This window comes from Cyphomyrmex costatus, unplaced genomic scaffold (assembly GCF_001594065.2).
Source record: "Cyphomyrmex costatus isolate MS0001 unplaced genomic scaffold, Ccosl1.0 scaffold58, whole genome shotgun sequence".
Classification (NCBI taxonomy): Eukaryota; Metazoa; Arthropoda; class Insecta; order Hymenoptera; family Formicidae; genus Cyphomyrmex; species Cyphomyrmex costatus.
In genome coordinates, this window is record NW_017279979.1 from 132753 (window position 1) to 154541 (window position 21789).

A 21789-nucleotide genomic window follows, 5' to 3' on the forward strand; every position below is an offset into this window, starting at 1 on the left:
AGTAAATACGTATATTTTGAGTATATTTCGACAGACAAAAGCGCGGCCGGAAACCTGGCGGTGCCATACGCTGCCATGCGTGAAAGAACACGACCTCGTTGCATTTTCTCGCCAAATGAAATGTCTTACAATTAGAGAAGTGTGACATTCTATTTTCTAATTCATTTTGTTATACAGCTTGGCGTTATAATAGCAAGCTGAAAAAAAAAGGAGAAAGGACGGCGCAACGGTAACGCGACAAATTGTTGAAAGTTGTTAATGATCTTGGTTTGTGAAGGCGAGCGAAAGCTAAGCGCGGTTGAGTACGGTGCCTAGTATCGAATGGTATCGAAACGTCGATTCCATCGGCCGCGGCACCGCAGTCACCGCATAGAAAACTACACGCCCAAGGCGCGCGCGACCTGCTCGTAAGCGTATATGGGGACTCGTAAAGCGTACTCCGCCTGCGCGGAGGACTCGTTAAGTGTCGCGTACCGCCGCGTGTACGTTCTCTGCGTGTTTCAGGTTTCAGTTCGAGTTGCACTGCTGCACGGCGCGATCGTAACAACCTACGCTGCAACGGCACGTTCCTTCACGACGACGCACGCGTCGCGACGCGTAACAACCTACGCGCATTAAATTCGCCTCCGGCAATCAGCCGCGTTTGAAAAGTGAAGAGTGCGGACGAGCCTCTGGCTGGACTGTAAATTGAAAGTAAACGAAGAAGAGAGGAGAGCACAGCTCTCACGCAACGATCCTTGACTTCACTTTACTTGTGTTCTCCGAGAGCGGAAACTTAGTACTCGTCGGAATCACGGCAGTACGTTCGAAGTGAAATCGAGTTTCGCTGCGGCGAAGCGATAGAGAGGAGTGACGGTACACGTGGACGGAGCGCGTGTCAGGTGAATCAATGGACGGAGTATTTGTTATTCACCAGCGTATACCTCGAGGCCTATTTAGATACAACGAGTTTCAGCCGCGACGGAGTTCACAACTCGCGCGTATATAATATGTAACTCCGTATTCATTCCCGTAAAAAGCAACCGAGTAGAATCGATTTTCTGAAACTACAGAACGCGTCAAAAGGCGTAAAAAGGTGCCGTAATCAAAATACTGCATTCTTTAAATTCTTTTATAACAGAATTATGACAGAAGTCATGGTTAATTTAAAAGAGATTCTTCCGTAATCTGATAGGTTTAGCTGAATCAAGATTAAAGAATTCGATTCTCCATTTTCCTTTCATTTACATTCGTGAAGCTATTAACTAGAAATGTTGTATGTACATTAAATAACTATAATCACTATAAGTAACTATAATTAAAAACTGTATATAATTATAATTAACGGGGCTGGCATGTATTTGAAATACTTTTATTATAAAAGACAGTTTTTGCAATAAAAGTGTAGATATTTTATATTTTGTTATTTCAACGATGAAAGTATTACGTATTTTGTATTTAAAATTGAAAGGTGGGAAGTTCGTGTATTTCATAATTTAAGTAATAAGATTAATTGTCAATCTTAGTATTTGAAATATTACACAAAATACAAAATACTTTTATATACTCCCATAAAATATAAAATACAAAACATTTTCATGTGCTCCGCTGAAATACAAAATATAAGATGTCTTTATATTTCAAATAAATTCAGCCTTAATAATTATGCCCTTATTCTCCCTCATTAGTGTCTAAGCGCGTTGCGTATGCCGATAAAGTACGTGTCAAAATGACGTAATTTCACTAATTCTTATTGCCATTTCGCTTTTTAACCATATATTAAAAGATTGAAACTAAATAAAACTGCGATTGTAGGGGGGAAATCTCATTATGTTGTAGCCCTAATAGAAGCATAAAACGCGAAAGAGCCTCACCCCACGAAAACAGGTGACAAATAAAAAATGACGAGGGACAGTAACTATACTTTGTACTAAGTTTTTTATTAACTATACTGTGTATATGTAAATATATCATATGTATGCTATTAGTTATCTTTATTATACTTAATTACTTGTTACAAACTACATGTTAATTATTTTTGCCATAAGCGTTATCACTAAGGAAATTATTAAAAAAACACATTTAATTAATTTACTAATACTTTAATTAATTTTACTTTAATATATCGACATCAGTCGGTATCAAAATTATTACATAGTTTTATTTTAAAAATAATCTGCGACGCATTTATTCAAGCAAAGTTGACCTGGAATCGTCGAAGAATATAGTGAAATATCTTATCGTTTGAATAATCCGTTCTATAGTCTTTTATTTGTGCTGTACATACACACTTCAACTTCAACCCCACGATTTACATGCAACTCCCTTAGGGGCGATGTCTATCGCGTTTCTCGTTTTAGGGTCGCTAAGACCGAGGAAGGGTAACACGCATAGGGAAGAAAGAATCGATCGTGTCATTAAATCGAACTGAAAATCTTTCAAACTGGGCGACGGAAGAGGAAAACATCGACGGGTGAGAATGGCGGACGAAGCCCAGCAAAGCCAACAGCCGACTACTAAAAGGCACAAGATTCTAAGTCATCTACCCATCATCATCAAAGTGATAGAATTGGTGAGCATTTTTAATTTAATTCGATATAATAATCGAATAAAGAGTAGCATGGATTACAGCGCGCTTTGTATCCCATTGTTGAATATTCTTATCGCGAAAATCGCAATTTTTAGCTTTGAGCTTTTTTTTAAAAAAAATTCTTTAAAAAATATCTTATTTTCAAGAATTTGTTATAGTTAAAATTTATGAAAATTTATGAAAAAGATACTTTATTATCTTCAGATTTATAAGTTTTCTTCGGAAATAGTAATAACGGTATAATAAAATTATATACAATATTATGTACAATATTAAATTATTGTGATAGACTGAATTTATTTTTAGTCTTGAAACGCAATCCTAATAAGACTAAAGTAGTCATATCACAAATTAAATTGACAATTAATTTAATCCTCAAATTCCATACTGGTGCGAATTCGCACTAACATAAATATTCACCAAAATTTCCCATGGGAAACACATATTTTTACTTATTTTTGCACTGCGTTTCCATAACAAAATTAACGTTCAAAAATGTAAAAGTCAAATTTGTATTAGTGTGAAGTTATATGGTTGCGCGAGATGTAGAATATGAGGGTTGATCATATTACTTATATAGGCATCTTTATAATAATTACAATTATATCTTATTTAAGCATCTTAAAATCTGTGAATAATTTTATTGCGCAAAATATTACCTCGGCTGTGGGATCGAACCGTCTTGCGTTTCAAGGTCGATAATAAGTTCGTCGCGCAGTTTGATTAGAGATTTAGATTTAAATTCACATAGAATTGTTTCAGCACTAAAGCATAACACCATTTAGCCTTTATTTCTTAACTGTTCTTAACTGCGTGTTCACAACGCAGTTTAACATGATATTTTAATATTGCTTATACATGCAGCATTTAAAATGCGTACTTTCCATACATATCGGTCATTACGAAGAATATTACTAAGGCCTCGGTGCTCTAACATTGAGGATGCTCACATAGAATACGTGAGATTCGGGTTCAATCCTCAGCCGAGATACTATTTTCGTAATAAAATTATTTTGATATTAAAGTGATTAAAGATTATTATAAAGATGCATGAGCATTATTGTTAAACTATTTGTCAATATAATTTGCCATATTACTACTCTGATTCTGTTAAGATTGCGTTTCAAGACCGAAAATAAACTTGGCGCGCAGTGTTTGCATGATTGGATTTAGATATAAATTCATATAAAATTTTTGCAACACTAAAGATCCAGCTTGATCGTTTAGAATAAAATTGTACTATTATATTATACATAGTATAATTGTAGTAATAATTAATATCATATTAATTATATATATTATAAAAATATTACATCTAAAAAAATATTCTGTTGATAAGCGGGAATTTCTTTTAGCATTTCTTTTAAGCAAAAAATATTACATGAATCAGAGGCGCGAATATTTATAAAATGTATCTATAAAAATGAGAACGTATGAGCTATGATAAAAAATAAATTTCTCTATGGAAAATTCTGTTATAATAACTGGAATAGCTTTTTGAAATAAGAGGATATACAAGATACTAGTGGTACGCTTATTGTTAGAAAAAGTTTGTCAATACTTTATGGCTTTACTTTTTGGAGTATCTTCTTGAAGTCATATATATCATAAACGAAAAATCCTCTGACACGGAACCGCTAAATGGCAGAATATATTCTTTTTTAATGTAGAAATTATAGTATAATTAGAAGAATAAAAGTTATAATAACACAAAATTTTTTTTAATATTTAAAAGTCATAGAATACTTAGAATTCATAAATATATGAAGAATTCTAGAAAAGACATAAAATTTTAATATGTTTTAATATTTTAATGCAGGTATTGGCCGTTTTTGCAATCGGCCTGTCGGTGGATCCGATGAACTCGTTCCAGCGCATTTTCAACAGGCCACGATTCAAGCTGGACGATGCAGCCACTATCTACGTTTCAGTCGCTGGCTATATTCTCATCAATGCGCTCTTCATCATCAGTCACATGCTGGGTGATCGCGTGCCGAAAAGAACGGTAATGTCTATCTTTTTTCAAACACATTAGAATTTAAATAGAATTCATTTTGCATATCTCGCGGCGAATTTACTATCCGTGGCTTCTTCACAAAGAAGAAGCATGTATTTATAACATATTCTACGCATCTTCGTGTAGGGTATAAGAGTAAAAGACTATAAGATGATTCCAAGGATGATCTTTACAATTCTAAATATTTCAACATTTTTTTACAAAGAAAACGAAGATCGATTTCGAATTAATCAAGGAATTTCCGTGATAAATTTTCAGAAGTTGAAATGGCCTAATTTTCTCTTTTCACGTGTTAAATGTATTCCTTTTCTCTTATAAAAGAATAATTATTGCCGAAATAAATATCGACATACGAATACGTGGCGCGTATATTGATCACATTTTTGATAAATATCGTTCTTCAATTTTCTGTAAGTGTTACAGGGACTAACAACCCATACTGTAAACATGTATACTTATTATATCATTACTGCAAACGTGGCCTTGTTATATTATGTCCATACAACAAAGAACGCCATAGGCCGCGACTAGATACGCCTAGTTCATTTGTACAGCTGAGTCATTACAACAGCAGCAATGGCGTATGTGTCAATTAACAAACGCATCAAGGCTTCGTTGCGCGAGACATTTCGATGTCATTTTACACGTCGTTTAAGAATGTGTTGTCAAATGAAAAAAATGCGATATCAGATCAGATACATCAGAATGTGTGTTGAAACCATGATTTATCCGCGCGTGAATATTTAAAGACTTTTCAACTGTGTAAATCTCGCACTACATCTCATATTACGACACATGTATAATCATTGTAATCAATAACACTTGTGGTGGTTTATCATAACAATAGAAAAATTGCGAAATCACAAAATTGATAAATTCTCAACACATTAACGTAAGTCAGAAGTAAAGAAGCGTAATTGCACTATTATATTTTTAAGACCAAATTATACAATCTCATGTTCATGCATATATCTAATTGCACTTTAGTTTATCTTGTGTTTTAATTCTTATCTTTTATACACTCGCACGCAAAAAAAAATCGAGCCACTTAAATTTTAGCACTAATTTTTAATACCTGCAAATAGTAGTAAATAATAATGACTCCTTTTATCTCCTTATGTGGAGCATAGGACGTCTATAAGCCTCTTCCTCTTTTGTCCGAGGCCTATATTCGTTTTCGAATCAGATTGTTTTTCGGATTTATGGATGATTGATCCACAGAATCCTACCTCAGTCAGATATTAGAGACAAATATCTACTGATATGTATACTGATGTATATTGATGTATAGGACCTACAGTTTAACGCCGAATCCGAACGGCGCTGATGATCATAGATCTTTTGATCACCAGGTGGAGCCATTTTTTGGCTCATTAAACGCGAAAAATCGCGTTTGGGCGCACGTAGGATTGAACTCGGGTTTACAGATCGTGAGTCAATCGCACGGAGTGGTGAGCCACTCGACGCCACTACAAATAGTAATAACTCAGTGAAAAATCATCGTAGCGAGATGTTTAAAAAAGCTTTTTAAAGCTTGAAATCTCTACTTTTCAGACCGATACTTCAAAAAACTTGCCGATATTTCATGAAGTTACACAAACACAAATAAAGATGCGTCAGATCTTAAAATTTTATATAAAATCTGTGAAGTTGCACGGAACGAATTAAAAATTATGCACAAATGCCGTTTACAGCTTTCGAAAGAGTGAATCTTTACCTTTAATTTGCTTTTTTGTTGAGCTCCGTACGATTCTTTTTCATTGAGTTATTGCTATTTGAAAATATTAAGAATTAGTGCTAAAATTAAGTGGCCCGTTTATTTTGCGTGTGAGTGTATTTTGATTATTTTACTGTGTATCTCTCTTTAGTTTACAAATAACATATCACTATTTGATATTATTGGTGATTATTATATCCTATACTTATATGCATATATGTCTATTTAGTCAAGTAGGATATTTTATTTCATTATACTATATATTATATATAAAATTTGTTTATTATTAAAGACATGTCTAATATATGTAGTTATATATACAATTTTCCATTATATAATCATTTGTGATTCGTTTACATTATAACTGATATATTATGTCTATACCGGATATTTCGTAATATGTAGGTCTCACGTCAGTAGCAGATGGGGAACAGGAAAACAATGAAAAAAGTTCATATAAACATGTGTCCTATTTGATTTTGTTTCAGAATTAATAGTTATTTTTATACTCCAGTTACGTACTGTAGTTGTGTATCTTCATAAGAGGTATTCGAAATGGTCACTTACGATCTACGCTTATAAGATGATATTTCCTGGATAATTTCCAATCTTGTTATTCTGTTCATTCACATTCTGTTCATTGAGTTTACTCATTTCAATTCATTCTCTTAGTAAAAAAGAAACGCTAATAATTCACTAATTTGCTCTGTAAAAAAAATAATTAAATATATATTCAAATCAGAAAATGATAGACATGCATTTGATACATTGATATTTGTTTAATATAACTCAGTTAGAACAAAATGTTTATACGCAAATCATTTTCCTAACTAAACGAAGTGAGTAGATATGCTCGTATAAAGAGATGTCAAACATTGATTATAGCAATAGACTGAAAGTAGTCGTTTCAAGCTTCTAAGATAAATAACTGTACATACTGAAATACAAAAATGACAAAACTAATTCTAAAACAAGATCAAATAAGACATGTTTATATGAACTTTTTTTAATAGTTTTCGGGTTTTCATCTACTGCTGAAAATAAAACCTATGTATTATATATATAAAATACTCTGTATATATATTATTATATCAGTTATATATTGTATACTTCATACCATAGATATCTAAATTGCTGAAAAAAAATGTGTTAGCAAATCACCATTTTAACTATAAATCTCCGCAAATGCGCGTTACAACACGGCAGATAAGACGAAGGTTACAAACATTTTAAATTTTAACTCATTGTAGCTTTAAGGTACAGTTAAATGCGCATATGAAACACTTTTAAATCACGATGATCACTCCATGTATATGTATATATATATATGCTCTAAGCTATACATATAGCGGCATGTAAAGGCATGACGAACAGGGCTGGGCATGTATTTAAAATATTTTTATTTGAAAACGGTATTTGTGAGACAGTTGTATCGTGAGACAGTTGTATTTTGTATTTCAGTATTAATAATGAAAGATTGAAAGTATTTTGTAATTTGTATTTTAAATACTAACAATAAGATTGACGATTAATGTTATTATTTAAATTAGGAAATACATCAAACTTTCAATCTTTCAATTTTAAATACAAAATATGTAATACTTTCATGTACACCGCTGAAATATAAAATATAAAATCTATTTTTATTGCGAAAACTGTGTTTTAAATAAAATATTTTAAATACATGCCCATAGCCCTGATGACGAGAATATTGTGGTGAGGGAAAGATTATCAGTAATCTAGATATCTATAATATGATATACCTATATGTATTAATAATTTGGTAAGGTATCATATCAGCTATTCGGCTGTAACCTTATTTATTGAGTACTTTGATATTCTTTAATTGGCATAGTCACTTTTTTCTTTTGTATATTGATTTACGCAGAATTAATTTATAATGTTGTTACGACTATTGCATTCAACAAAGTTATTGATATTATTGCTGTAATACTAATATCAATATGAGATTGACATGATAGTAATATCTTTTCCCGAATTTGAGTGATGGAGAGAAAGTTTCTTGTTAAAAAGTTATTAAAATAAAGTTTCCTAAATACCCAAGAACTGTCAGGATTTGTAACTAATTGTGAAATTGAGTTCCAAGTGCCAGCAGGCAGGCGCATCTGCATGTCCATCCTCCGGCTTGTTTCCGCCGGCAATTAAAAATTAAACATAGAGACTCGCGAGAGTTTCTCATCACGCTAACGTTAGAGGTTGTGTAATTTGATTCATGATTAATTGACTGTTACAGTTGCTGATGTTTGCGACCATAGGCGCGTTTATGCACGTCGTGGCCGGAAGCTTGATGGTCCATAATTGGCGCCAAATGAATGGTCCTTACTATTATGTGCACAACAACGAGATCCATCCTAGCAAGCAGTACATGGATATGCTTATATCAGCAGCCGTGTTTACATTCGCGACCGCAGTGGCATTTGTTGCGGAAATTGTCGCTGTTATAAGATACGCGTGAATACGTGCGTTCTCGCAAGCAAGTCCGTGGATTCAGTGAGTTGAAGGACTCATGAGTATCACCAAAGCTATGGATAGTCCATTAAAAAAAAAAGAAGAAAGATACGAAAGATCTGAACTTTTTTAATATACCTATATTACATAAACAGTTTCATAAAATTTTCTGAAATTTACGACTATTAATTTGATACTTCAATGGCTGCATTCAGCAAAAAAAGCAGTTTTGATTGATGATAATAATATGTGGAACTGAGAAATAAGACAATCGAGAGGGATCCAATAGCGCAATTGGTCAATTTAAAATAAAATATTATCATTGGAAAAACAGTGAAAAACAGGATCCTCCCGACTAATCATATTAAAGAATATTACAATAGTTATTTAGCAAAGCTACTTTCTCTACTGAAAGCAGCTATTATTTTATGAAACACAAAAGATTTAAGAATATAAAGATAGAAAGATTATGTATTTATTGATTCATCACAGTTTAATATTATCTGATAAGAGGAGAAAATATGAGATGCTATCTAAACTTCGAAATTTTCCTATAAAACAAAATTATCTACCTTAATTTCTAATTTCTACTATCTTTGAAGTAATTTTGGACATGAATATAGCGATTTCAGTGGTTTTTTCATTATTTCAGAATTCAAGTGAATAGGATGGAAGAACAATCACTATCATATTTTTGGAAGTCAAAAATTGTCGAATAACAACTGATGTATGAAGGACCTCGTTGTCTTGTGACAGAGAACTCAGTTGTTGTTCTCTTACTTGCCCAGATGATCTGATATCCCCTTGTAACCAGTTCAAAGCTTCACAATAAAACTTTCCATTGTGGGTTTGACTGAGATCTATCTAGTTAACTTGTAGTTAGGCTTAACCTGATGTTTTATTCAATGAGCTGTGATGATGTTATGGATGAAGCCCATTGGGTGAAATATTAAATTAAACTTAACCATAAGTTAGCCACATAAAAAAAATCGGTCCTAAGAAAGAATGAAAATTGTGTTTGGATAATAAAAACCCAGCAAAATTGTAGATATTTTTACAAAATACTCACACTTGAAGATTTTCAAGGATATGTGGAAAAAAACATTGGTACCGTTGTATCTATGTCCAACTACTTCGAAGAAAATGGCAAAAACTGGAAATTAAAGTAGACAATTTTTTATAGGCAAATTTTCCAAACTTTTTAGCATCTCATATGTGGTAAAATGAATAGTAACATTTTTGAAAAATATTAATTTTGTAAAATTATCGAACACATATAAAGTCATATTAGAAATTAGAATTATAGAAATAGTATTATATATCTATTATCACTGTAGTAGCATGTAAGGTCATGTATATGCGTGTAATTATTAGTAGAAAAGGTTTAGTTATTAGTAGAATTCTCGTATAGTTATCGTAATTATTTAATAACAAAGTGACCAAACGTGAAATTGCAATTTTTGTCGCGATTTTCAAAATATTCTTTGCTATTCGGATGAAAAAGTGTTCATCCACGTACAAATCCGTCCACTTTTGTACCTAAAGTATTCATTTTTAGAAAATGCTGCAATAAGTACATTTTAAGCTATTTTTTAAGTAGAATAGGAAAGACCTCTTTCTACATATTTGAACTTATCTATTTTTCTTTATTCATCTTTCTAAAATGGAGATTATATCTTTATACTATCACATATCAGGCTGACAAATTTAAAATTTGCAGCAAAATTAAAGGAATGCTGGAGCGACGACGGCCGAACTTGATTGAGATCGATAGTACAGACTTTTAATTCCAAATTCGATAATAATGACATAATTTCATTCATTTCTTATATTATGTTATATATTGTCAAGGTTTGAAAAAATCCGAATTCTTTTGGGTTTTATTGGATTTTTTCAGGTTTTATGCATTTTTATTTTTTTTTACTCCAATACTAATGATTAGCAAGAATCGCTATTTAATATAATATAATAGATAATTATATTATGAATCACACACATACACACACACAATTTCAATTTAATTAATTAAATTTAATTTATTAACTAAAATGTACAGGCACATATAAGAAACGTTCTATGTCAAATCGACCCGATCAGTCTTTGAGTCTGATCATTTTTTATTTATTTCAATTTTTTGATAAATAATAATTCTATGTTAAAATGTTCGTTACGTATAGATTTTTTTTTTATAAATTTGCTTAAAAAAAATGAAAATATAGTTTTTAATACAATTTATATTTACTATTTAATATTTGAAGAAAGATTTAAATTAAAACTAAAAATAAATTAAACAATTTTTTTTATTTTCTAAAGATCGAAAAAACTTTATTATGAGAAATGTTGCTGCAAACTCGAAATGTTTGTTACTTATAATAAATTCTTTGTAAATTTTTTTAAGAAAATAGTATTTTTGAAAAATTATAAATTTTGTACATTACTTAATTATACATTATTTAATAAATAAAGGAAAAGTCATACATAGTTTTTAAGGTGACAGCTCTTTGAATAGAAAAATTAGTTTTTAACTTCTTTTTCTATTTTAATATAAAATCCACTGCAGCACCACCCAATTTTGCATCTACTTCAATTATGTAAAATGATTTTTTATTTCGTCCAGTAAATTCGGAGATATTGATCAGCAATGTCCCCACAACTTGATCACTCCAGCATCCCCTTAATATATATAAAACACATGCAAAATCTACTCATTAAAGTTTTATGCTTTGTATGTGTTTTTTAATCTAATGCTTGTATTTTGTATAACAATAAAATAAAAATAAAATAAATATAAAAAGACATGAAAATTAAATCGTTTATTGAACACTTAACTTATCTCATCGAAATATGGAGTTTATTTTTAGATATTTCAACCCTCAATTGAATGTTACAAGCAGGCGCTATAAAAGAGATTGATAAAATTGAAATATAAAATATTGAGATTTGTAACAAGTTTTAATGAAAAATATGTAAAAATATTTGGAAATTAATAGTAATATGTGAACATTTTTGGATAAAAGAAAGGATATTAAAATAGGAAAAGAAAGTGTAATATATTTTTCTTTTTCTATGCTTTTCTTTTAGCAAATTCATAAATAAAAATGGAAGACGAACGTACACGAAGTTAGTTATTCTTTGAGGAAACAAAAATGTGCAAATGCCCGATAAATGTCAAAAAGTTTTAAATGGAATTTTTTCATATATTCTCTCTCTCTCTCTCTCTTGTACATATTAATTTATATTATAACATGTTATGTCGTAACATAATGTTATACGTTATAATATCGCTACATTAAGTATTTATAAATAACAAGAAACAAAACGGAAAAAAACGAAAAAGGTTCTTTATAAAAGTATCTTTAGAGGCGCAGATAAAAATGCCAAAAAAGAATATGTATGTGGATCAGCAGAAGCTGTTGCAACACAAAATCAGTAGATGCGTATCGACAATGATCAAGCCGCTGAGGATATTTCAACTCGTACGTATTGGACATCACGTTATTTCATTCGATTGCAATCTTAATATCAGAATTAGAATTAGAACTGATAACATCTCGTTGTGCTATAAAATTTTCTCTCAAGACAGTTTGCGGTGCTGTTATTGTTCACGGTTACGATTTATATGATTGTTATGGATCCTATGCCGATAAATGCTTTTGTCTGCATCCTCTTGATTGTCCTATCGGGTGTATATATTTTCGTCTTAGCCATCGAGTTAATCAGCCACTATGCTGGAAGTGCTTTGCATATTATTCCGGTAATTTATGTCGTACTATACACATTACTGTTTATTGAAATAAGAGTTATGTAGACTTCTCCTCAAAATTTTAAACTTGAAAAAAGAATAATTATAATAATGCATATTGCACATTATACTTATTAATAAAATGTTAATAATAATTTTTTTAATTCTGTATGTTTAAAATATCGTGTACAAAATATTTTGATTTTACTGAAAATAAATATTATTTATTAATTATTATCAATTACAAATATAAATATTTTTCTATATTAATTATCACAGATGGCCGTATTCTCCTTACTTGGCCTATTATTGTTTACTATTGCCGGACTTTCCTTGATTTTTAAAGCCTATACACAACTCATAGTGATAATAGCGATAACACTGTGTCTGTTGGCAGCGTTATTCTTTTTGATTGATATCACGATGGTACTCGCGTGAGTTATTAAGGTTTAATTTTAAATCTTCGAAGTAGACAGGCAGACCTAATTGAATAAAATTATAATAAAAGTATACGCATTTAGATTTTGGAAAAGAAAATGCTCAATCTGCAGACAATGTTGCAGTAACATGACAGAACTTGTACCACACAAAGTCAAAGAACCAAGTGTACTAGGAACCCAAGTGAGTAGTCGCGGAGGAACGCTTCACAAGTATTAAAAATTAGGACACTCAATTATATTATAGATTACAGAGATTTACAATTAAAGATTATTAAAATTTAATTTAATTAATAAAAACTTATTAATTCAATTAATAATTAGTTTTTTATTAATTACATTAAGTTTTATTATTTATAATTAAATTAAATTTTTAAAAACGCTTTTTTCAACAAAAATTTTTTTTTTTAATTACTATTTTTTGCTATCTCTCTCTAAATAACATATTATTTAATTTTTAATATCTTTCATCAAATTAATGTGGCTAGAAAATTATGTAATCTTATTTTTATAAAAAAATTTTTATTCTATTTTTGTAGTTTCCCTTATACTTAAGTGTATTTATATCTTCTAAATTTTTGCGCTGTCTGGGCTCTCTATAATATACTAACTTTATTATATTTAACTTCAGTTATATATTATATAATAATCTAAATTTATATATTTCCTTCCGTTTTCACATTCAAGCATTACGAAATAATAAATAAAATACGACTTAATTTTTCAGAAGTAATGACTCTGTCACGGATAAACTTATTTGAACTTTACAGTACTGTGAATTAAAAGATTACAGTTTTTATTCTAATTTAAATTTCTCGAATATAAATGTAGATGAGACGCGATGTAACGACCAGTCTAAGTGATATCAGAGTACCTTGTGATTTACAAGGTGTTGCAACACCCGATCACAGTTATCGCAAAGTCGAATATGCTCGACGACGAGAATACGTTGACAGTCCTACCTGCGTGCCATCATTGTGCAATCTCGACGTCGCTCAAATTCAAACGGAATCGAGAAAGATGTCTGTCGTGGAAAGTCAAGTGAGTCGGTTTTGAGCATTAAACTCATTTTAGCCCTACAATTATTAACTTTATATTCTTTTTTTTTTTTATTTATCGGAAAGATATCATCTTTGTCGTTCACTCTGTTTTTTTAAATTCGTACGCACGTTTTCGGACAAGATCAGACTCCGAGAGCGGTCACGAAGGAAACACCGATGCAGACATTGAGCAAATGCGAGTTCTGTTCTCAACATATACAACTTCCCCTCACACTACCCATTACCGAAAGAGCTGGTGCTCCTAGTACGTATTGTTTCCAACATCCACAATGGAGTTATCCCGCTGTCATGCACTTTGTTCGCGGAGGGGTCAGCATGCCGTGTTGCCCTGGGTAATTTGCTAGCTTTTATTTCTAAGAAATTTCTTAGAAAATGATATGTTTTCTCTCTCTTTCTCTCTCTCTCTCACACACAGATGCAAATGCGGCGCGGGTACGGCACAGATACAACAACAATCGCAGCAATTAAAACAACAAAGGAGATCGCTGTCAAAAGTAAAATCTAGTCCTGATAAAACGACGAGCGAGATGATACAGCAGGTTACAAGTAAATCTAATATCATATAGAATGTCGAACTCTTCTATTGTTCAGAATTACAAATTAACTAAAGTTGTTACTTCGAAAGGTGCAATGAACAGATTTTTTTTAATATTTAAAGGTTCATACATAATGACCTTACATAATGATGTCCTTTATCGAGTTCTGCAACTTAATTTTAGCTTAAAGTGAGCTCGTTTCCATTATGTTTTGGATTTTGAGATATATTATAATTATGGAATTATAATCTTTATAAGTTTCTATTATATATTTTTAAAGTAAACACGGTACTTGGGGTATATAATGACAATCAAGGGTGACAATCAACTGATAGTGACACATTAAAAATACTCATATTTAAGTTTCCCTTCTTCTTTCCTTATTACTTTCTTACTTTATTTCAGACAATAACATACCTATAATTCATAAAACTTTTATGAAAATATTTAAAATGGATTAAAATATAATTTTTAAAAATCAAATTTAGGTTTAGTGTTTTCTTTCACATATCATAGATAAGTATATTATGTAAATTTTTTGGCTAGTATAGCAATAAAGTAATTAAAAAAGAAAAATTTTTAGATTGACGTAGAAACATTAGTTAAGATTATATAAAAGAATTAGTTCAATAACGCTCTCATGCAGCACTGCAATAAAAGATTTTCAGGATCGCTGATTCCGAATCGTAAATCAAATTTTGAAAATAAAAAATGGCAGAATTATATGTCCGCATTTCTGATGGAAGAGCTGAAAATCTTTCGATTCAGATTTCAACGAAACATGCTATTACAGGGTTTTCGGAATCACTGATTTTTGTTTCTGAACTCAAAAATTTAGAATATAATCAATAAGATTTACAGAATGCTAAAAGTTGCCCAATTCTAATAAAATATAATATTAGTGAAATAAAGTATTAGAAGGTTTTCAGAAATGTTGATTCCGAGTCTTTTCCTAAATTTTAAAATAAAAAATCATGGAACCAATATGGTCGACTGAAACATGCGTTAAAATTGTAAAAATTCTGAAATTTATATAAAAATTTCAAAAAATTCTAAGAAAAATTTACACTAGGGGATCGCGTCAGCGATTTATAGCCCGTTTTAATGTTTCATTCACAATAATTCAAGTCTGATTCTGAATTTTGCGTAGTATAACGCATGACATCGATTATCATTTATGAATAATTCTTGTCTGTAGATATTGAAAGTGGGACCAATGTTACGAAAATGACAGCGCAACCAACATCCACATGTATCACTTCAATTTATGGACCGGACAAGAGAATGCAGACCACACCGGATATTGAGTATGCATATATATGTGTGTGTGTGTGTGTGTGTGTGTGCAAGCGCGTGCGTGCGTTTGTGTCATAAAATAAAACAATCTTTAAAACGATTATTCTATTAAAAAAAAAAAAAACCCTTAGATATAAAAGATCATTGATAACATTTTTCCAATATTTTTTACAAACTTCTTTTACCTCTCTTCTAGATAATATGTAAAGGCAGTTGTTATTTTTCGACAGTATTTAATTTAAAACAATTAAATAATGATAATACATAATTTAAAATACTTAAAATAACAGTATTGAGTTAAAAATTGGTAAACATATCGAAGAGGGAACCCTGCTCCGATGACATATTATTAAGAGGTCTTGATTCTGATCACCAACAAAATATTATATATATATTAAAGACAGTCGGTCCTCATTGAAGTTCTCACGACTGTTCAAATTTAAGTGATTAAATGTAAACGACTGATAATACGGTATTGGATCGGTTCAAAGTATTTTTGTAATTTTTTTTAATTACAATAAGAAGATCGGTTATGTATTAATCGAAATATTTTCTATCATTTTCCAAGATTTTTTCTATCTTTCCGGTAGCATATGGATACCATATCGAAAAAAGGAATCATCCTTTGAGGCGATCCATTGATCGACCCATTTTCGTATATCCTCGGCATTTGAGAAACTCTCACCAGATAAGCCGTGTTGCATCGATCTAAACAGATAATAATCAGTAGGGGCAATGTCTGGTGAGTAAGCTGGGTGCGGGAGAATATCCCATTCCAATTCTAACAATGCTTCAGGCAGTGCAGGTATAAAAAAAACAGATCTACTGCCTTAATGCAAACACTTTACAACACAAAACGAGAGGGGAGGGGTAGGAGGTAGTTCTTAATATTGTGTATATAGCAGAAGACATTACTTCTTGAATCTTTTTCGATTACTAAATATATCAAAGTTAAGATCACCGGAGGAGACTCAACTGTTCGACACGTTTATCTTGAAATTAAAAAATTTTTATTTTTATTTTTGCATAATTTATTTTTGTTATGTATCTAAGTTCAAAAAATTATCTTCTAGATAATCTTTAAAGAAGACAAAGGTTATCTTTCGACAGTATTTAATTAAAAATTAAATAATTCGTTATATTAGATTTTTACACAAGTTTATTTTAATATATGTATCTAATTTAAAATAAAAAATATTTATGTAAGAAATATCTCAATTAAAAGTTAGCAATTATAATTTATATTGCAATACATCTTAGCTACAAACGAAAAGTGGCTGCAGAAATTAAAGAAGACATAAGAGACGACATTGATCAGAAGATTGCGGAAAAAACCAAAATAAAGCTTGCTAAAACTAAAGGATTCGATACAATTAAAAAGACGCTCGTAAAGCAGGAAACCTTAAAGCAAATAAATAAGGATAGCATAGAAGAAAACGAAAAGATAATCGGAGAAAATAAGATCGAAAGAAGTAAGGGAGGAGGAGAACACTGCATTAGGATTTATCAAGAATTTATGGGCGCAGAATTTATGAAACAAGAAAGCATAACAAACTTGGAGGAATCGTTGATGAACACGTAAGCGTCATGATTTTATATAAAGCGATATATTAATCGATTGAAATATACGTTTCGTATATAATATAATTTCATGCATAGCTATATCGGCTATCATTACACGGTCTGATGAAACAAATAATTAAATATACGAGAGATGATCATTTTAGGAGCAAAATGTTAAGCACGCCGCTAAGTAGTAGAAAGAAGTCACGAACACTGTTACATTTAAAATCAAATAAAGTGGATCCAATTACGGACGCGTAAGCAACCTAAAATTCTTATAAAATAAATCGAGACTATACGGAAAGAATGGTTTTTAAAGTATCTAAAAATGTAACTAGAGTTGAAAACAATTCTCTAAGTACCAATAAAAATATTTGTACAACACTTAATATTAAAACTAGCAACATTTTTTATTCAATAAATGGATCAAGTGAATAATTATGAAAATAAAGGAAATATAACAAAGAAGGTATATTTTATCATATTTATAAGATAAATTATATTTTATAGTATAAAGGAAATAATTATTGTAAAAAAAGAATTAAAAATGTTGAATTCTATTTTTATATAGAAAATACAATATTAGATAAGGAATTAAAGGCAAGATTAATCATATTAAAACAGTTGTAAAGTTGCTTTCTCTGCTGAACGCAGCCAATAATATTTGCTCGATAATTTTAATATTAAATGATAATACTGCAAAAAGTTTTAATAACTTGGCAACCAGTTTGAGCATCCTACACAATTGTTTTAGTGATTAAAACAAAATTATCTTTGGATTTATATCTATAGTTAATTTAAAAAAATTTTTTAAAAAAACATTCTTTCTGCGTGTACAATGTCGACGCAAGCTTATAATTACGAACCTTACTTGTCATTTAGAAACGTATGCATAATAAATGAGGACTTTATCTCCGAAAGGATGACCAGGACGATACTTGATAATCAGAATATTGAAGAAGTATAAAAACGTTCTTGTTCTTAAGATCAGGAGTTTGAAAGTAAACTTCAATTATGTGTTCAATCTTTTTTTTCTGTCCTAGAACGAGTATTCAGCAAGAATTAAAACACCGAGTCCTATAACTGAACGTCAGCTGAACGCTGCTTGTTCACTTTATAGTCGACAAAAGGTGATTTCAAAGTGACTAATCTCATTATTTCAAAAATTTAAAGATTTGGAAAATTTCTCACGTTCTCGATTTGTATTGTCTCAATCGCGTGCTTTTCAGAGTTTAACGCCAACTTCGGATAATTCAAGATGCTATATCGTCTTTAGAGACAAAAAGGGGAGATACTTTTGTGAATTTTGCGCCCCGCTGGACAGTAAAAAGGTAAATGGTCAATTTCTATTACGAATTAATTAAACAAGCATCACTCATTTGCTACAACAAACAAAATTTTCCAGAAAATAAGTTCCAATATTCTGAACCATTAAAATTTTGTAATTTTATTATGCAATTTTTAAAATGCAATTTTGATGTAATAACTGATTTATAGAGAAATAATGTACTTTTAAAGTATCTATGTTTTTTCTTTGTATTTCCATTATTTTTTTTACAATTAAAAAATGATAATTTTTGAGTTATGTTGTGGTAGCAAATGAGCAATATACATATATCATACATGCGCATGTTAATTACATGCCCATAAATTTATCGTTTCAATTTTGAACTAAAAATAATTATTTTGTGATGTTTTCGGTTGAAAAAAAACTTTGTATTCACCATGGTGGAATCAATAAGGTGAATACTACGCATTATGGCGATAGAAATATTGAAAATAATCAAATATTCTCCATTAGACATTTTCCTGCGCATAATAGCACTGGTATACTAGAACAAATCAAATTTTTGTTAATCATATTTTTCCCAAATTCACTCTTCTACTACGCATTCTCAGAATGCTTCGCTACGTTAATTCTATCGTGGTATCCACCTTATTAAATAAAACTATATTTTAGAAGAAAAAATGAATTTTATATTCATTGATTGATTTATTAACAAAAAAATATCTAATGTTTCAGGTAACAAACAGATTCGAATGCACGGATTCAAGAAAGCTACGATGTGCAAATTGTCGGTTGCAATTTCGTGATCGAGGCATCAGAAATGTAAGTGTTCAAATAATGACACGTAAAAAATTGTTAAAGTTAAATTCGGTGCACAATGGAAAAAATATTAGGAATACGAATAAGGAGAAATCAGAAAAGAATTAGAAAAATAAAAAATTAGAAATAGAAATTAAACATAACGCGCAATAGATAAATACAAATAAAAAATATCAAAGTTTATTTGTATCCATTGTACGTTACGTTTAATTTCTATTCCTAACTCTTTTGATTTAATATATTTACTTCTATTTCTAATATTTCTTCTATTGTGAGCAGGGCCTTAATTGACGAAAAGTTATTTCTATTCGCAGAACAATAAGCCGAAATACAGTCGATTGCAAAGGCACGTGCCTTCTCCTTCCTCCACGTAAACAAGAATTACAATTACATATCTCGCATCGATAGAAGCTTAAATATGTTATTTCTTACTTATAACGTGATCCAATATGATTGCGGTGATTTAGTCAGGAGCTTTAATTTCTAGCAAATCTCGGAATTCTCTCATTCTGAGTACTGACAATAACAAAAAAATATAACGATAAAAAATCTAAGACCTGTTGAAAACTATGCATTCAGAAAATATACGGATAATAATTCATTATGCGTTTATATTGTAAAATAAATATAGTAAATATGTCAGCGCAAAACTTAATCTAATGTTGTTGGAGATTAAGAGGTGGATGAAAGTCATATCGATTACATTCAAATAACGATACTTTATTATTAACTATATTGAGACAAATATGACTGTACTAGACGAGCTCTCACAGTGTTCTGATCAAAGTTAAATCTATATGCGAGTAAAATTCATAAAAAAAGAAAAGTAAGCTGTATTTATTAAATGTAGTATTTAGAATATGTTTACTATAATTTTTAAATTATCATTACCCTTACATATATTTGTATTAATTATTATAGCTTTTAGATAGTTTTGATTGTTTTTCTTATTCGCTCTAGCAGCGCGAAGTGTTTTTACATAAAAAATTTTTCTATTTAAATAAACTTTTTTCATTTTGTTTTTAAAAATTGTGATATAATTTTTTAAAGAAGAATTAAATCACTTGATTTCGAATAGAAAGATCTTTTAATAAGAATACAAAGGCATATACTTAGGTTTCATTGTAAGAAGATAAAGATAATTCCACTTAGGTTTTACGCTTTAATTTAGTAGAATTTAAGTAATAGTACTATATGGGTTCTTAAAGATTAAAGGTACCACTTGTTTTTTACTTTTTAATTTGGTAGAATTTAACTTGGCGCCGACTGTTGATATCAAATCTTGTATACAAATGATAAATGTCATTAAAATTAAGTAAGTAATAAGGTAGAATAACTTGGCGCCGACTATTGATATCAAATCTTTTATACAAATGATACATGTCATTGATTTAAGTAAATAATAATAAGGATAATACCACGTAGGTTTTTTAAGATTAGAATTTAACTTGGCGCCGACTATTGATATCAAATCTTTTATACAAATGATACATGTCATTAGAATTAAGTAAATAAGGATAATGTCACGTAGGTTTTTAAAGATGGTTCTACTAAACAGCAAATGTGATTGGTCAGTTTCACAGTCGATTAAGTAATTGACGTTGGTGAAACTGGCCCAAATGATTTTTTAACCAGCAGCACCCACTCTTAACGCTTTTTTCTACCTTTTTTTTAAAAAGGTAAGTTTATTTATATATACATACAAAAGATACATGTCATTAGAATTAAATAAGTGTATAAGGATGGTACCTCTTAGATCTTTAGAGAGAGAATTTTTAAAGACTAGTTAATTAAACAATATATTTTATGGGAAAAATCCATATTATATGACAAGATAGTGAAATAAAAGAAGGGAGGATGTGCAATGTTAGAATTTAACTTGGCGTACAAATGATACGTATCATTAGATTTAAGAAAATAATAAGATAAAAAAAACAATAGTTCCCTTCTCTTCTTCTTCAGTAATACCCAACAGTTCCGAACTTTCTGATTTGACTAAGTCTAACTGCAACATGTACTTGAATACTTCATTATGTATGCCAAGGTTTTTTATATAGATATTGATTTCTATTTCATTATCTTTCAGTAATAAAATGTATTACGTTAAAATAGACAATTTGGTATAAGAATTCTATTAAAATTAATACTGATCTTTTGTGATTTATTTTTGAAATATAAAAAATTATTATTTTGATCTCTCACCTAGAACACTATATCTGATTCAAGATTGTGGAGCACATAAGAATTCTTTTTAAATTAATACTCATCATTTGTA

General features: G+C 30.2%; 2 protein-coding genes across 3 annotated transcripts in view; one reads left to right on the plus strand and one right to left on the minus strand.

Annotated features, from left to right (window-relative positions):
* Positions 1-21789, minus strand: part of Adsl (adenylosuccinate lyase) — a 48033-nt gene that overhangs the window by 13999 nt on the left and 12245 nt on the right. The gene's annotated exons all lie outside the window — the stretch shown is intronic.
* On the plus strand, positions 529-9208 carry LOC108779328 (uncharacterized). 2 transcript variants are annotated; one of them, XM_018546722.1, is made up of 4 exons: positions 529-881; positions 2340-2551; positions 4389-4574; positions 8558-9208. In XM_018546722.1, exons 2-4 carry the CDS (start codon positions 2459-2461, stop codon positions 8777-8779), a joined length of 501 nt encoding a protein of 166 aa, XP_018402224.1. In that variant the 5' UTR covers positions 529-881; positions 2340-2458; the 3' UTR covers positions 8780-9208. The 2 variants fall into 2 exon arrangements, with proteins under 2 accessions (XP_018402224.1, XP_018402225.1); XM_018546723.1 differs by lacking the exon at positions 529-881 and adding an exon at positions 896-1075.